This window comes from Pocillopora verrucosa, chromosome 7 (genome assembly GCF_036669915.1).
Source record: "Pocillopora verrucosa isolate sample1 chromosome 7, ASM3666991v2, whole genome shotgun sequence".
NCBI lineage: Eukaryota > Metazoa > Cnidaria > Anthozoa > Scleractinia > Pocilloporidae > Pocillopora > Pocillopora verrucosa.
Window position 1 is genome coordinate 4,776,641 of NC_089318.1, and position 14,760 is coordinate 4,791,400.

General features: G+C 39.2%; 3 protein-coding genes across 3 annotated transcripts; 2 read left to right on the plus strand and 1 right to left on the minus strand.

The window, feature by feature from the left end:
* Positions 1-889: 889 nt before the first annotated feature.
* LOC131783779 (uncharacterized) lies at positions 890-7,004 on the minus strand. Its single transcript, XM_059100543.2, has 5 exons — positions 6,218-7,004; positions 5,051-5,179; positions 4,285-4,422; positions 3,344-3,846; positions 890-2,924 (listed from the first exon to the last, which is right to left on the minus strand). The coding sequence occupies exons 1-5, from the start codon at positions 6,789-6,791 to the stop codon at positions 2,676-2,678; spliced, it is 1,593 nt and encodes a 530-aa protein (XP_058956526.2). The 5' UTR covers positions 6,792-7,004; the 3' UTR covers positions 890-2,675.
* A 1,722-nt stretch (positions 7,005-8,726) lies between these two features.
* LOC131773057 (uncharacterized) lies at positions 8,727-12,602 on the plus strand. Its single transcript, XM_059089018.2, has 5 exons — positions 8,727-8,980; positions 9,375-9,503; positions 10,187-10,345; positions 11,129-11,628; positions 11,890-12,602. The coding sequence occupies exons 1-5, from the start codon at positions 8,845-8,847 to the stop codon at positions 12,136-12,138; spliced, it is 1,173 nt and encodes a 390-aa protein (XP_058945001.2). The 5' UTR covers positions 8,727-8,844; the 3' UTR covers positions 12,139-12,602.
* Positions 12,603-13,652: 1,050 nt separating this feature from the next.
* Positions 13,653-14,591, plus strand: LOC131773082 (D(1B) dopamine receptor-like). The gene has a single exon (XM_059089046.2). It carries the CDS (start codon positions 13,653-13,655, stop codon positions 14,589-14,591), a length of 939 nt encoding a protein of 312 aa, XP_058945029.2.
* Positions 14,592-14,760: the final 169 nt, after the last annotated feature.

Here is a 14,760-nt window from a genome sequence, read left to right on the forward strand (position 1 = left end):
GTTTTTTTTCGAATGTCATTCCTCGCTGCTTAATTGAAGTTGGTTTCGAGGATGACATATTTAAACCTGGTTCAACTGCAAAAAAAAAAAAAAAACCTTCTTGAGTTTGGAGCTAGCTGTCGCTGGGAAATAAAGTTGAAAGTTTTCAAACGAGTTGTTTCAAGATAAAATTGACGAATTAAGAAGTCATCCCTGAGAAGAGTTCACGCGGGGCCTTCTGAAATAGTCGCATCAAATTTGTGATTGCTGTTTTTTAAAAAACTATTTATTTCAATTTTGCATTTTGTGCTTTTTTTAATTTTAACACATGAGCAATATAAAAAATTCATTATTATAAACGTGAAAGAAGAGATGACCTTGAACTGTCTTGAAACGTGTAGGTACAAGTGACAATCGGCCTACGAACTTCTTCATTGAAGTCATTGGCTGATCAGATAACTGGATTGCTCTGTCATGAAATCACTCAATTTTCTATGCACATATTCCCTAAGAATATTTTATGTCGATAGCGCGCTTTGTTTTGGAGATAAAATGCCCTAAAATTGAGGATCTCCTTCCGACAAATTAGCGAGAGAAGGGCTTTTTTGTTCGTTTATTCTGACTTAAGATGTACTGTTGATTGTAAAGCCCATTGAGATAACAGAAAGGCTTTTCATGCCGCCAATTCTGTATATCAAACTGGCTGAGTTTAACACAAGATACGGAGCCATTAGTGTCTGATGAGAGAAGTGCAGATTAGGCTTGCCGTTGGTACAAGGTGTGACAGGTGTTATTACAAAATTTTGACAATCTTACTGCAAAGAGCGACAGGTACAACTTTATTGCAAAGTGCAACGGATAGATTAAAGGCCTATTGAAAAAATGCAGAGTGCGTATGGCCACGCAAAATTTCAAATGCCATTAAGAGCTCTAAATTTAACTTCCTTCGGGAATAAGAAAGGAAAAACCTCAAGGGCGAAGATTTGAGAAAACGTTTTAGATAATCTCAAAAGAAAAAAAACTCGGACTCTAGTTTGTTTAAAACGACGGTAACTCTTGTAAGCATTACTTTTGTAAATGTAAGCTTCGCGCAGACAGCAAAGAACTGTGTTTTAAGACATCCTTTTTTGGAACAACTTATAACTAAGATCGAAGCAAGGACTTGTTTGTGCTGCTGTTCTTGAAAAAACTAGCCTTTTACGCCAATGAAAGCTCTTTCCTCCCGTCTTATGATAAAAAGTATCTACGAAAACAATAACATAACTGCCAAATTGATTTCTAAACGGAAATTTACAAAGAATACTCCGGCTTTCTCTTTGACACGGTTCCAAGAGCATCCGAAAGATAGTAAATAAATATTTAACAATTGGTTCATAGGTCAGCGTGCGTTCATCGAGATATGAAGCACGCAGGAAGTTTGGAGAGCACGAAAGATGCGTAAGAGTTGCTCGAGGCGTAGTCGAGAGCAACTCCCGCTTCTTGAGTGCTCTCCAAACCTCCCAAGTGCTGCATATTTCGATGAACGCACAGCTGACTTATGAACTAATTGTTTTATAACATTTTCAACCCGATGGCCCGTCCACACGTATCCGGATAAATTTGAAAACGGATAAATATTTATACGGTAACGGGTTCCGTCCACACGTAAACGGCGTTTTCACACACCGAAAACGGATAAATTTGAGAACGCTCTCCAGAGTGGATAAATTTGAAAACGCTGGCTAAGCCTCTCTGTGTGGACGCCTTATCCGGATAAATTTGAAAACAATTTGAAAACGATGACGTAACAATTCAAACCTAGTCACGGTTCCAAGAGCATCCGAAAGATAATAAATAAATATTTAACAATTGGTTCATAAGTCAGCGTGCGGCCGATCGACCATTAATTAAAACATGGCGAATAAACAAGCTCTAGTTTCGGTTGTAACACAGGAGCAATTATTAAAAGAAGGTTAGCTGAAAGTGCACTGTTTTCCTTGTAGTGATTTTGCGACTCGTTTGTAACCTAAGACCGAGTTCGACATCGATGCGCGTGCGTGGCGGCCATGCTGTCACGGATTTCTAGCCTTGCGAACACTGTTGATAAGTTTGAGAAGCCCAAGAGCACAGCCAAGAGGATTCAGGCTCAGGATACGCAAGACTGCGGGCACATGTTTTGCTCTAAAGAGCATGCTCAGTAGGCGACGTCATCGTTTTCAAATCGTTTTTGCGTTTACGTGTGGACACCAAAAACGATTCACAAACGGCAACGTGTGGACGTGGATAAATACGGATACGTGTGGATGGGGCCTACATGTTGTAAAGATTTTTTTCTTGAGGGATTTGATTGCTGACGTCATGAGCGTGCACAATAGGAATATGAAGCACGCTCACTCAATTCAATTTGATTAGACAAATTTACGCGCTATATTATAATGCTTATTGAATTCGAATAAACAGGTTTGATTCCTATTCTTTACGTTTGTATTAATTCTCCCCCATTTCTACACCTTCCCATTTTACTTTCCCACTTCTTAACTTTCCTACTTCTTTACTTTTTCACTTAAGCATTGTAATTACTTCTTTGTGAGTTTTCAAGTTGTCACGTCTGCTGACCTATCTGAACTGACTTTCAAAATTTGAAAAGTCAGTGGGAAAATTTTCTCTGGCGTAAACAATCCTTTATCATAAGACGTTAGATTACAACAATCGTTGCATTATGAAAACATGTAATTCACAAAATTGATGGGACTGGCTATTTTTCCCAAGAAGTATTCTTCCAAAAAGTGTTCGATAGGTTTCATCACATGGAACTTGAAATGCACAATATCACGCTCCTTGTGCCGGGCTACCTCGGGTCCTCCGGTGCCTTCTGGAAAAGACCTGGTAAAGGGGTAAACATCAAGCACCTCCAAGCCAGCCTGGCACATGAGGGAAGTTGCAAGAGAATTATAGAGTGCCACACGCTGCAAAGTGAAAAATAATAATAATTATACTACTACTAATAATAAGACGGCTTAAGTTTCCAAGAACTGTATTCGAGCTGTCAATCGTTTTAAGTAAAAATTTAATCAAAAAAAAAGGAAAATCAAGGACATTTAGATATTAAGTCACATTTCTCATGGCATTTAAATTTCTGATTTTTGAAAGTAATCTTCAGTCTTGGGCGAAAATTAAAATTGAATGAATTCAAATTGGTTACGTAAAAGGATAACGCGAGAAATAAACGAACCACCGGCGGAGATATCGAATTTTCAACCGGCCGATGATCAACCAACCATTGGCACGAAGAAAAAAAGCAATAACGTACCAAAAAAAATAAAGAAAAAGCAAATATCTACTTGAAAGTGCCAACTCTAATGTCTTCTTCCCCCCACATACTTACCGGTAGAGCAAGAAATCTTCCTCGATCACTTGTCAGTTGACTTCCAGTGTCCTTCTCCTTGCTTATAGAAGTGGACGTTTTCCATACTACACGAGCCTTATGCTTCAGTTCGCCTGTACCTTTGTTTCTTTCGTTCAATAGATCAATCACCTTCAAAAGAAGTATTCTATAATCTTGTAGTCTGATGCTCTCCATGTAATGCAGTCCAAGATTCAAAATCAACACACTGTTTTCGCTCATATCGGGTCTTTCCAACACAACCCTGAGACTATCGAGAATAATGGACTTATCGAAGTCTTGATCATCCCATTTTGGAAACTTACCGCTGTAAGGGTAAACCCACATTTTACTTAGATTACAAGATTTAAAGATCTCCGTACAAAGAGGTCCATCCTTTATCGATAAGTGCAGTCTTTCGGCCTGTGAGTCTCCATAAATCCACAACTTTTCCAGCTTAGGAGCCGTGATACCCAATTTCATCGGCTTAGTGTGCCCAGGTACTTCTGTAAAGAATTCAAGTGGTTAGAGCTCCTCTAAAGCTCTGTACATCACGAAAAATAATAACATTCACCGTCAGGAGCAGTATGCAAGAGGAGAATCACATATGAACCAACTGTCAAGTAATGGCTCGTCACGAGTTCTGTATGGCTCAGCGGTAGATCAACTGAACGGTATGTGCGGGAGGTCCTCCGACTTTAATGCGTCTGCGCAGGGACTCGTTTTCTACGCTCTTCAGTGAATTCACTGAAGAGCGTAGAAACAGACTATTTTACACAAGCTCTGAATTTTGACGTAATTACCGTTACAGTTTTCAGACTTTTAGTTCTTACTTACGTCTACCATTTGTACGACGACTGAAATCTGTTAATTTATAATAAATTCCCTCACGGGAGTTACGCTAGTTCTGCTTAGTTGCCGTAAACCACAATCCCGAAACATACCTGTAAGATATGGCTTCCAATTTTTTCCAAGCCAACGGCCGAATCCATCCCACGTAAATTTACAATCCATGCCACAAGACAAGTTAAACTTGGCAGAGAGGCAGGGGCGGTCTGGTAACTGGTTCATTAGAAATGCTCCTACAGGCAGAAGGAATAAACCGGAAAGGACCGGAACATTGCAACAAACGGCAAATAGGTTCACTTGGACTGTATTTGAAACGGTGCACTTGATAGCTTTTCCTAAAGGGTCATGACGGTCAAAGTAATGCGGGAAAGCGTGTCCTTGCTAAACAGAAGCTCAAACGCAATCAGAGACTGGTCTTAACTTATCATCAGGGAGAAGGGGACGTGGAACATTTTGGTAAAGCCACAACAAAATTTACCTATTCTCCCCTAAAGCTCTGTTGCTTTCTAATGATCTTACTTTTTGGACAGTCCATTTTATATAATTCCATCCCTCTTTATACTCTACTCGCGACAACTGATCCCCTTCTGTTCCCCCTGAAAACTATAGAGAAAATCATGAGATCCCCCAAATTCCTCCGAAACCCCCCGCCCACCTACTTTCCGCCCCCAGGGTATAAATAATGAATAATGAGTAGTTCCTTGAGAGTACGCTGTTGAACGCATTGCGACTTCGTGTTTACGATCGGTGCTCGTCACAAATTAATTGCTTTGTGTATATACAGCTTATTTTTCAGTTTGCACAGCAAAAGAAAAACCGTCAGAAACGTTGATCCAGTCAGAAATTCACAAGTTCCCTTACCTCTATCGTCTGGCAGCGGAATGTTAATCATAATAAGCTTCCCATTCTGGAATGATTGAAGAAGATAGTCGTCCTTCGCACGGTTTGCACCGAGTGTCCCATCTTTTTGCATCTTACCTTGGGAATTTCCTTGTAAAAAAAAGTAAAATAAGAAAAAGGGACAAACGGGTCGATGCGAAAAGATGAAATAGTAGATCTCATCAATGCGACCGCTGGCCATGAAAGATGGATCGTTTTGACGAGGTTGTAGTATTCATGAGGTGAGGTGCTTCACATACAGTTGGTGATTTAACAGGTCAAAACTAAAAGGATCTGTGGTGGGTAATTTAAAATTATGGCAAAAATTTTCTCCAAGATTGGGAAATACTTGTTAGATTTATTTTTTTCACTCTTTTTATTACTTATTTTAGCTTCATAACACGAACAAAAGATCCGCTTCCTTGGGGACATTCCCTGATGCGGCAAAATGGTTGCGTAAGTCTAAGTCTGGTTGCCTAAAGCTGAGACTTAAGCGAATGGGATCTTTACTACAACTTTCCTAAAACGCCAGAAGAGATATGAAACCTTGTGCAAGACAAGAGGGAATCAAAGAAACTTGCTGCCGACTGCGGTGTACTTGTATGATGATGGTTTTAGAGAACCAACTCAAATTTATGAACATCTATGATTATCAAGCAAGGAGAATCAACGATAAAAAAAACACGTTTCAGAATCTTGATGCTATATATCTTTAAGTTTTAAGTGTTCAGAATTAAGTTTCAGAAAAAGTAGACAGAAGATGAGATGAATGATTTCGTAATCTGCGCAAACATTTTGGCTCGAATTGAATTCGAATGTATAATGTAAGTTATTAAATTACCGTTTTAATAATCTGTGATGACGTCAAATGAGTGAGACTTGCACAAATTGAAGTACTGTCCTCTTAAAATGTATTCTTAAGTCAGATTTCCAATTGGATTAATCAAAAGAACAGCCTTCCATGTTCATTTACCTTTGATTCTGTTGTTGAAATACTAATCAAACCCAAGAAAAGCTACAGGACCATTATATGTACAATTTTTAAGCAAAGAACTCTTATCCAGAGTTTAGTATCTTGCCCAGCATCAATTCACATCACAAACAAGACTCCCCAAGGAACTTTTTTTGATTGTATTTCAGACATCTTACCTACGATGAACCAATTTTTTGGCGGATCGCGGAATCCGTCACACAGGCTATAGTCCAGAGTGATATCCAACTTATAGGCCCCAGGGTCCATAACAAGAAACAAAAACTCGTAGGTGCCATTTCCGTGATCAAACGTAGTAGGTGACACAGTGGCCGGACCGCGCAGTAACACACGCCAAGAGTCGCCGCCAATGTGCTTCAGTTTACCATTCCGAGTTTTTGTTTGAATGCTGAAACGACTGAACTGACCTGCTGGTCTAATGTCAAAGAACGAAATCGCACTTTTGCCGGCATCCGTTTGGAGCGCGCGTTCAGGAGAAGGTCCATTCCATGAAATATTGTAAAAACATGGTTTAAGAATTGAGTCCAAGTCGACCCGTGCTCGGCGAATTCGACACCAGTATTCTTTGAATTGTTCGAGATTTTGGGAAATTCTGTTTGATTCCTCAAGAGAATACAAGTTTCTTTCATCGCTGAAATAATTGTAGTGAAGAAGATGAACAGCTACTGTTGAAAGCCAACATTTGACAAATGTTTTCCACCAGTGGACGTAAACCTGGCTCATTTGGAGCATGTAAGTTCCATCGAATGGTTGTAAAAAAATTTCTGCTTTTTAACCTTATGCAAATTATCCACCAGGACACGTTGAAACTACAACAGCTATAACCATAGTAACCGAACACATTTGCTTGGAATGTTGATGTACTTGTGCCTCTCTTTGTTATTCGCCGAGGATTTTTTTTTTTTTTTACTGTAACCTCGTTAAACACTATATACGGCTAGAAAAACTCTGAAACTTAGAATCGTGTTGGTTTTTGTAAAAGCTTTAAATTTCACCTCTGTTTTGCTTCATATTCATGATACGAGAGAAGTCCAAAATCACAATCGACAGTCAATTTACAAAGTAAGATGTCATTAATAAAGCATCACCAAATTTACTTGACATAACTATCAATCTTATTTTAGCTAAAACTAAGGCCAGACACTTTGCGCACTTCAGTTGAGGCGAATCAAATACACAACTATTGTTCTTTGATGTTTTCGTTAGATTCATTCATAAGCCGAGGGCATGCTGCTAGAATTACATGTAATTGGAATTTGAATCAATTCCGTCGACCCAATTTAATTTAGATCGGCAAAAACTCGAATTTTATTCACGTTGAACACGACACGGCTTGTGCATATTGTTATAATAACATATAATGCTCACGTCACTGGAAAGTGGTATTCTGTGGGCACTGTATTAAAAAAATAAAAGTCATCATAAATAGATAACAAGTTACAAACACAAAAACTGTGAAATACACGAAATATGTTAATAAAAGTTGCTTATTATTCAGTCGATAAAAAAACTAACTGTCTTTGCTTAAAAACGAGAAAAGAGTCGATTTCTTTAAAAGAAGTACCTAAAACATTCCATTCTTTTGCACATATGTATAAAAGTCTTTGTTTTCCATTGTTTCTTTTAACATGAGGAAGGTGGAAATCGTTCTTTCTTCTCGTATTATAACTATGGATGTCAGAATTTCTTTAAATGTTAAAGCAATAATCCACAAGCCCGTGAATGTACTTAGAGGTGGCAATGTATCTATGTACAAGGCGCTGTTGGAGTAATGTTGGCCAGCCAAGCGTTTTTGGAGCATCAGTGGATGAAGCGTTGCTCGGCAAATCGAGGATAACTTTTGCGGCTTTATTTTGCAGTATTTGCAAATCTACCATAATAATAGTATTATCCTTGTCTCCTCAAATGATATCGGCATAGTCAAAAACTGGACTATCAAAGAATTGTACGACGTGATTCGCGCTTCTGATGGTAATAGATGCTTGACACGTCTCAATAAGCGTGGGCACGGTCACGTTTTGGCCAAAGTTATTTCTGCGAATCACTTGGCCATTAACATAAGTTTTTTTATTGGCTCTGTTTTCTTCATTAAATTTGATAGATTTTGAATTAGGATAAGTGTTAGGTTGAACAAGCTGACACTTAACATAAGCTTTTTTATTGGCTCTGTTTTCTTCATTAAATTTGATAGATTTTGAATTAGGATAAGTGTTAGGCTGAACAAGCTGACAAAAAGATTACTGGTGGTTTAGTCTTAGTTACCATGATTACGATCAACATCATTCACACCACGTCCTTTCCTATTAACGAAAATAATAATAAACCTAATAAATAAAACATTTATTCATTCCAAATGATCTCCCTCATCGCTCGGCATTCTAGAGCGGTTCTGAAATTATGGCTATCAGCAATAGCACTACAACTGATTTATTTCCAGTATTTCAGAAACAATGGAGGAAATTCATTTTGCTTCGAAGACGCGCTGAAAACTTCGCATCAAGTCGAAAGTTTTCAAGAAAGCTGGTGTAGAATTCACCAAGCGCGAGTTCATTTGGACTCAATTCTTAAACCATGTTTCCACAATATTTCATGGAATGGGCCGTCACCTAATCGCGAACTTCAGACGGATGCCACCAAGAGTTTGATTTCGTTTTTTGACATCAGGCCTGCGGGTCAGTTCAGTCGTTTCAGCATTCAAACAAAGACTCGGAATGGCAAGTTGAAGCACATTGGCGGCGACTCGTGGCGCGTGTTGCTTCTCGGTCCGGCCACTGTGTCACCTACAATGTTTGATCACGGAAATGGAACATACGAGTTCTTGTTTCTTGTTATGGACCCAGGGGTCTATAAGTTGGATATCACACTGGACTATAGCTTATGTGACGGATATCGAGAACCCCCAAAAAACTGGTTTATAGTTGGTACGAATAACTATTTATTTTTTAGAAATGAAAGATGGTAGATTTTGCGTTCGTTTAAGGCATAATGAAAGATATTCTTCTTGTGACAAGGATGGGGCGATAAAAAAGTTAGTTCCCTCGATGAATCGCACCTAAGACCTTGAGAGTACGCGATCCGAATGATCCGCTGCTCTCTTTTGCCTAATGGTTGAGCATCAGATCGCAGAATCCAAAGGTCCAAGATTAAATTCGTCGTGCGGTGACCCAAATGTTTTCTTGAAACCACGCTCTCAGCAAATCGAATCTCACTGTTGTGTTTAGTAACCGCAGTTTTTTTTCATCCTACCCGCTTCTTTCATTAAATGGAAGTTCCAAAGGAGAGAATCCTTATTTTAAAAGTATTGTTTTTCCTCAGGGAATTCGCATGGTAAATTACAGAAAGAAGGCATGCTTGGAAAGAACCGAGCCAGAGATGATTACCTTCTTCAACGCTTTCAAGATGGAAAGCTTATTATGATCAACATTCCGTTACCTACAGCTGGAGGTAGGATAGGATCTATTACTTCTTAGTTATTTCAAGGAAAAGATGAAAATAAGCATTGGGTAATTCTCGCTTCCAAGGCGAAGGTGCTCCGACAATCTAGAAATAAGCCATCAAGTAATATGCAGGTTAAAAGTCATGGAACACTCAACGGGATATATAGTACTAATGTCGAACTATCCCCCCACCTCTCCCCTAAACAATGCTGAATTATGTGCGCTTCGTTAAGGCCCTGTGGCAATTGCTCACTTTTACCAACATTGTTAGAGGGGGGAGGGGAGATTCTGTGTGCTCGCCTGAATTGGCAAAAAGTGGTTATTTTAAATACATCTGGGTATAGGTATGTCCTAAGGAGTTTTTACTCCCACAGCAGACATTTAGAGAGGATTTTTCTCGTTCTCAAGGAAAACACCCAATAAAATTACCAGGTACATGTAACATCATTCCAGATGCTAGTCACTCCTAGGTCTCGAAGGATTAATAAAACTGGTTTTATTTCTTCACACAAGTCTTTCAAATGTACATGTAATGTGAAGAGTTCCACAAAAGTCCCGGATGCAGCATCCTAGATTATAGCCTAGCTATTACTTTCCACTTATGGCCGCTACATCCAACCATAGGTAATATCCAATTTTGTGAGAAAATGCGAAAATACATCTTATGATGTGTGTAAATGTTTTTCATAGGAACCTATTTAATAAACAGACTAAACAGGCAATCAAAAATGAATTCACAGAGGATAAGTTTCCTCCTAGACTTTGACTTGACCTGTGGAGTGAAGTGTAACTTCATGTGGGATGGGTTTGGGAGGTGGCTTGGCAAAAATTGGAGACCTTACCTCACAGGTACGTAACAAGTGTAAATTCTTCAAGAGTCCACGTCCGCACGTCAATTTTTGTCCTTTCTGAGTAGTGAAGTGACTTGGCAGTTGGTTGATGGAGACCTTGAACGGCGAAGGCAACGAGGAAGTGGCAAAACAGAAGATATATTGGACAGAACTTTAACTCAGTATATGCGCTTTAAGGCTTTGAACTTTTCTTGAGTTTCCTCTGCAAAACAATACCATGAAATCACCAAAATCAGTGCGCAAGTCTAAGAACAAAAACCCAATCAGTGTTTCCGAGAACTCAACGCTACTCGCACGTTCTGCTGAATTTGAGTTATGGCGCTGTAAGTGGCAGTGAACGCTAAATTTTAACTTTATCGAGGTCTTCCTCGGCTTTGCCGTCATGATCGTTTGAGGTCCCTAGTGACGAGAACAGGCTCGACTGGCCTTAACTAATTCAGAAAATTACACAGCTGCAAGATCATTGATTATTACGATATATAGTTGAGGATAAATAAAATAGAGATATATAGATATATGGGCGCGCGCAGATATGGTATGTCTCTTCGAGTCTTCAACTGGATAGCTCACGGGTGAGCGCAGCGCACGCGTAACGCGTGGTTTTGGTTTTTTATTGGCTCGTCCCTAATCTAAAACCTATTGTCCCGTATTGCCCCTAAAATGGAAAGCCAAAGCTTAAAATTTCCATTTGATCCAGAAACAGTGAGCTTGTCATGGCCAAATCCCTTTCATTTATATGATTGATGCTATCCATCCAAATGTGTATTTTTCTCTTATCCAGATATTTCTAACCACTCCCGATTCAAAAGTACGTCTCCTCGTAAACTAGGGACATTGTGGCTTTTCGGTGACTCAAATGCTGAGAGATTATACGTATCATTGAAGGATGGGCCGCTGTGCAATGAAGTTTTCAAAATTTGTAATTTAAGTAAAATGTGGGTGTACCCGTGGCCGAGCATACAGCCAGTAGCCTGGGACGACATGGATTTTGAACCCCAGCAAATCTTAGTTCACATCCGAGAAGTCCTGGAACGACCTGAGATGAACGAAAACAGCGCAATGATTCTGAATTTGGGCCTGCATTACATGGAGAGCACAAGCTTAGCCAACTATCGGATTCTGCTAAAAGGAGTGATAGATCTTTTAAACGAAAGGAACATGGGAAATGGTGAATTAAGGTACAAGACTCGCGTTATTTGGAAAACCACAACTTCAATGAATAAAGAGAAAGACATTGAAAGTCGACTAAAGAGTGACTGGCAGCGATTTCTGAACCCAACGGTAGGCGAATACTTAGTTTAATACTTTTTTTTTTTCACCATCCATTCCCAGGCTTTCTAGCGTGTCCAAGTACTTTGAGATTTTCGTACTGTCTTGAACAATACTGAATCAGTACTGAAAATAATGGTGGGTTTAACAGACCTTTTTTGCGAAGCAAAAACTAAAAAAAAATTTTTTTGCAATCTTGACCTTGCTTGGAAGGCTTTTGATGTACAAAGAGGGGAGGTTACTTAGCTCACCAAAATCTCTTTTTCTTTTCAGAGAGTGATACTATACAATACCTTTGCCACTTCCCTTATGTGCCAGGCTAACCTCGAGGTCCTCGATGTTTACCCATTTACCAGGTCCTACCCAGAAGGGACCGGAGGACCCGAGGTAGCACATTACAAGGAACACGATACCGTTCATTTTAAGTACATTGCCATGAAGCCAATTGATATCTTTTTGGAAGATTACTTTCGAGGCAAAGTATCGCGTTCGATAAATTTAACGAATTACGAATTTTCTTGATTAATTTTCTCCAATACGGCGGCAGTAAAGTGGAACCACCCGAATCACATCAGGTCACATCATCGTCACATCGGACCACGTCAAATCATGTTAGATAACCTTACATCACATCACATCATATCACATTGCATCGCTTCATGTCACTTCATATCATATCGCATCACGTAACGTCGTTATATCACGTTACATCACATCATATCACATCACATGAAATCAAATCATACCGCAATGCGTCATGTCACGTTAGATCACGCTACATCACGTTATAAATTATCGCATCGCCCATCGCCGGCATAAAGAGCCATACCTTAGTGTAATTTCTATGGTATGACGAATTGCATTGACATGTTTTGCTTAGTTTATGGTGTAAGGAGGAGATGATTTCCTTCTACGAATATTAGTTTGGCTTGTGATGATTCCCCTCTATTTGCGCATGAGGCATCTGGACTATTTTTGTTCACCTTTTCATGGGGACTCAATTATACTTTTTTTTCTTTTTTTTTTACGTTTTTACTCATCCAAACAAAAATTTTTCTTTCTTTCAAAAAAGACATGAATATTGAGCGCTTAGACAGTAAATGAGCAGCTTTATGCAACCGCATTTGTCTTAGAGTTTCTAGATCCTTTAAAAGATATTTAAAAGATATTTAAAAGTACCCTTGCCATCAATATTAAATTACGAATTCGAAAGGTTCTGGTTTCTTTCATTAATAATGAAACGCCATAAGTTCCTCTCGGTAATATTTAAAAAATCATATTTTTGAGATGTGAAAGAAACGTCATTTATTAGGTGCTCTAACAACGTTACAATACTGAATTATAGAGATATTAAATAAACCTTACGGAGCCCCCATCGTGGTTTCAATTTATCGTCAAAGTTATGAATTTTAAGGATAAGAAATACACTTACTGTTTTATAACCGGATAAAAAAAGGCTTTGAGTGTCGATCTTTCAGCAGTGAAAGGGCAACAGACACTTTGATTTGTGGCGGACAAATTTGCCTTACAAAGCGTCGGTGAACTTCACCTAAGATTGACAGTTTTACTAAAGGATGGATTCTATGAAAAGCCGAGGAGATTTTCCACGGATGTCATCAAAGGTCGTTTGCGTCTCAAATATTTCCTGTCTTGTGGCAATTCAAGTATACTTTCAAACCGGATGCTTTTTGATTATGCTGGTCATGTTTTAAAAAAAAGGCCCTTTTTCGTTGGCCGCAAGAATTGTGCGAAAGGTACTCAAAAAATTGGACAAGTCTTTTATGAAGAGTGAAAGATTTTTTGAACAAGACGTATTCGGCTACTGCCATGCTCTTTGACGGAAGATTTTGCATTTCTTTGTTTAACTATTTATTTGAATAAAATTTGAAAGGTAATTAGACTATCAAAGGAAAGCGCTGCCCGATAAGACATTCATCAGGAGGAAATTGTTTTTGCATTGAACACTTCTCCAATTTTTAAGGTGGAGCCCTCAAAACCATCTTTAAATCTTCTTTGCTCGGTAAAGGAGTGTGGTGATGAATACGACTTCCGAAGTTCCTGGTTCATCGCGCTCACCATCGTATGTTTTGCTGGTGTTTTCTCAGGCCTTAGCTTTTCTCATCATTGTAGGAAACTCTCTCGTAATAACAACTTACAGACGCAATGCTTTTCTTCACACACGCACTAATATCTTTATCGTGAGCCTGGTTGTTTCAGATTTACTGGTCGGAGCTGTATCCGTGCCGATATGGACTTATCTCACGTTTGTTAATTTCCAGAATATCCCGATACATTTGCTGGAGATTTATTTGTGTTTTGATATATTTAGTGCCTTGGCCTCTATCTTTCATTTTACGGCGATTGCTATCGAACGTTGCTATGTGATTTCGAGGCCATTTACCTACGGCACGTTAACGACTCGTGTGTACAAAATCTTGATATCAACAGCATGGCTTTCAGCAATAATCATGGCGGCACTCTCACAAATGCAAAGATCGATAACGCTTAAAAGAGCATATACAGTCTTCGTTTTCACTGTCGGCTTCGTATTACCAACTATTTTGATACTGACAATGTACACAAAGATCTTCCGAACTGCAAGTTCGCTGGTTCGTAGAACCCCAAGCTTGGACACGGCAAAAGCCGTTGCTTGCAAAGTCCGTGAAGAGCGAAAAGTTGCCTTGACCTTCAGCATTTTAACAGGTTTGTTCCTCATGGCATGGACGCCTTTCTTTGTTCTTTCAATGCTGGCTGAGTTCTGTGCAGGCTGTTTGCCTAAAGGAGACGGTATGACTGCGTTAGTGATATTCGTAAAATGGATGCATTATTCAAACAGCGCAGTGAATCCGCTGGTTTTTATCGTCAGACACAGCGAAATGCGGAAACGTGTTTTTAAGCTATTCGGAGTCAGTATAAGGAGAGAACGTAAACAAAACACTTCTTCGTCCAAAAAAATGGCTGACACGCCACTGTGATCGACTGAACTGGACCTTTCCCAAAGTAAAATCGACAACTTTCGGCTTAAGATCTTAGAGATACGCTGTATCGAAATTGTGTATTTTGGTTATGTTACAATAAAATTTACCCGATTTTCCCTAAGGCCCTGTAGTATTGTAATGATCGCCCATTCATTGGCAGTCAGTT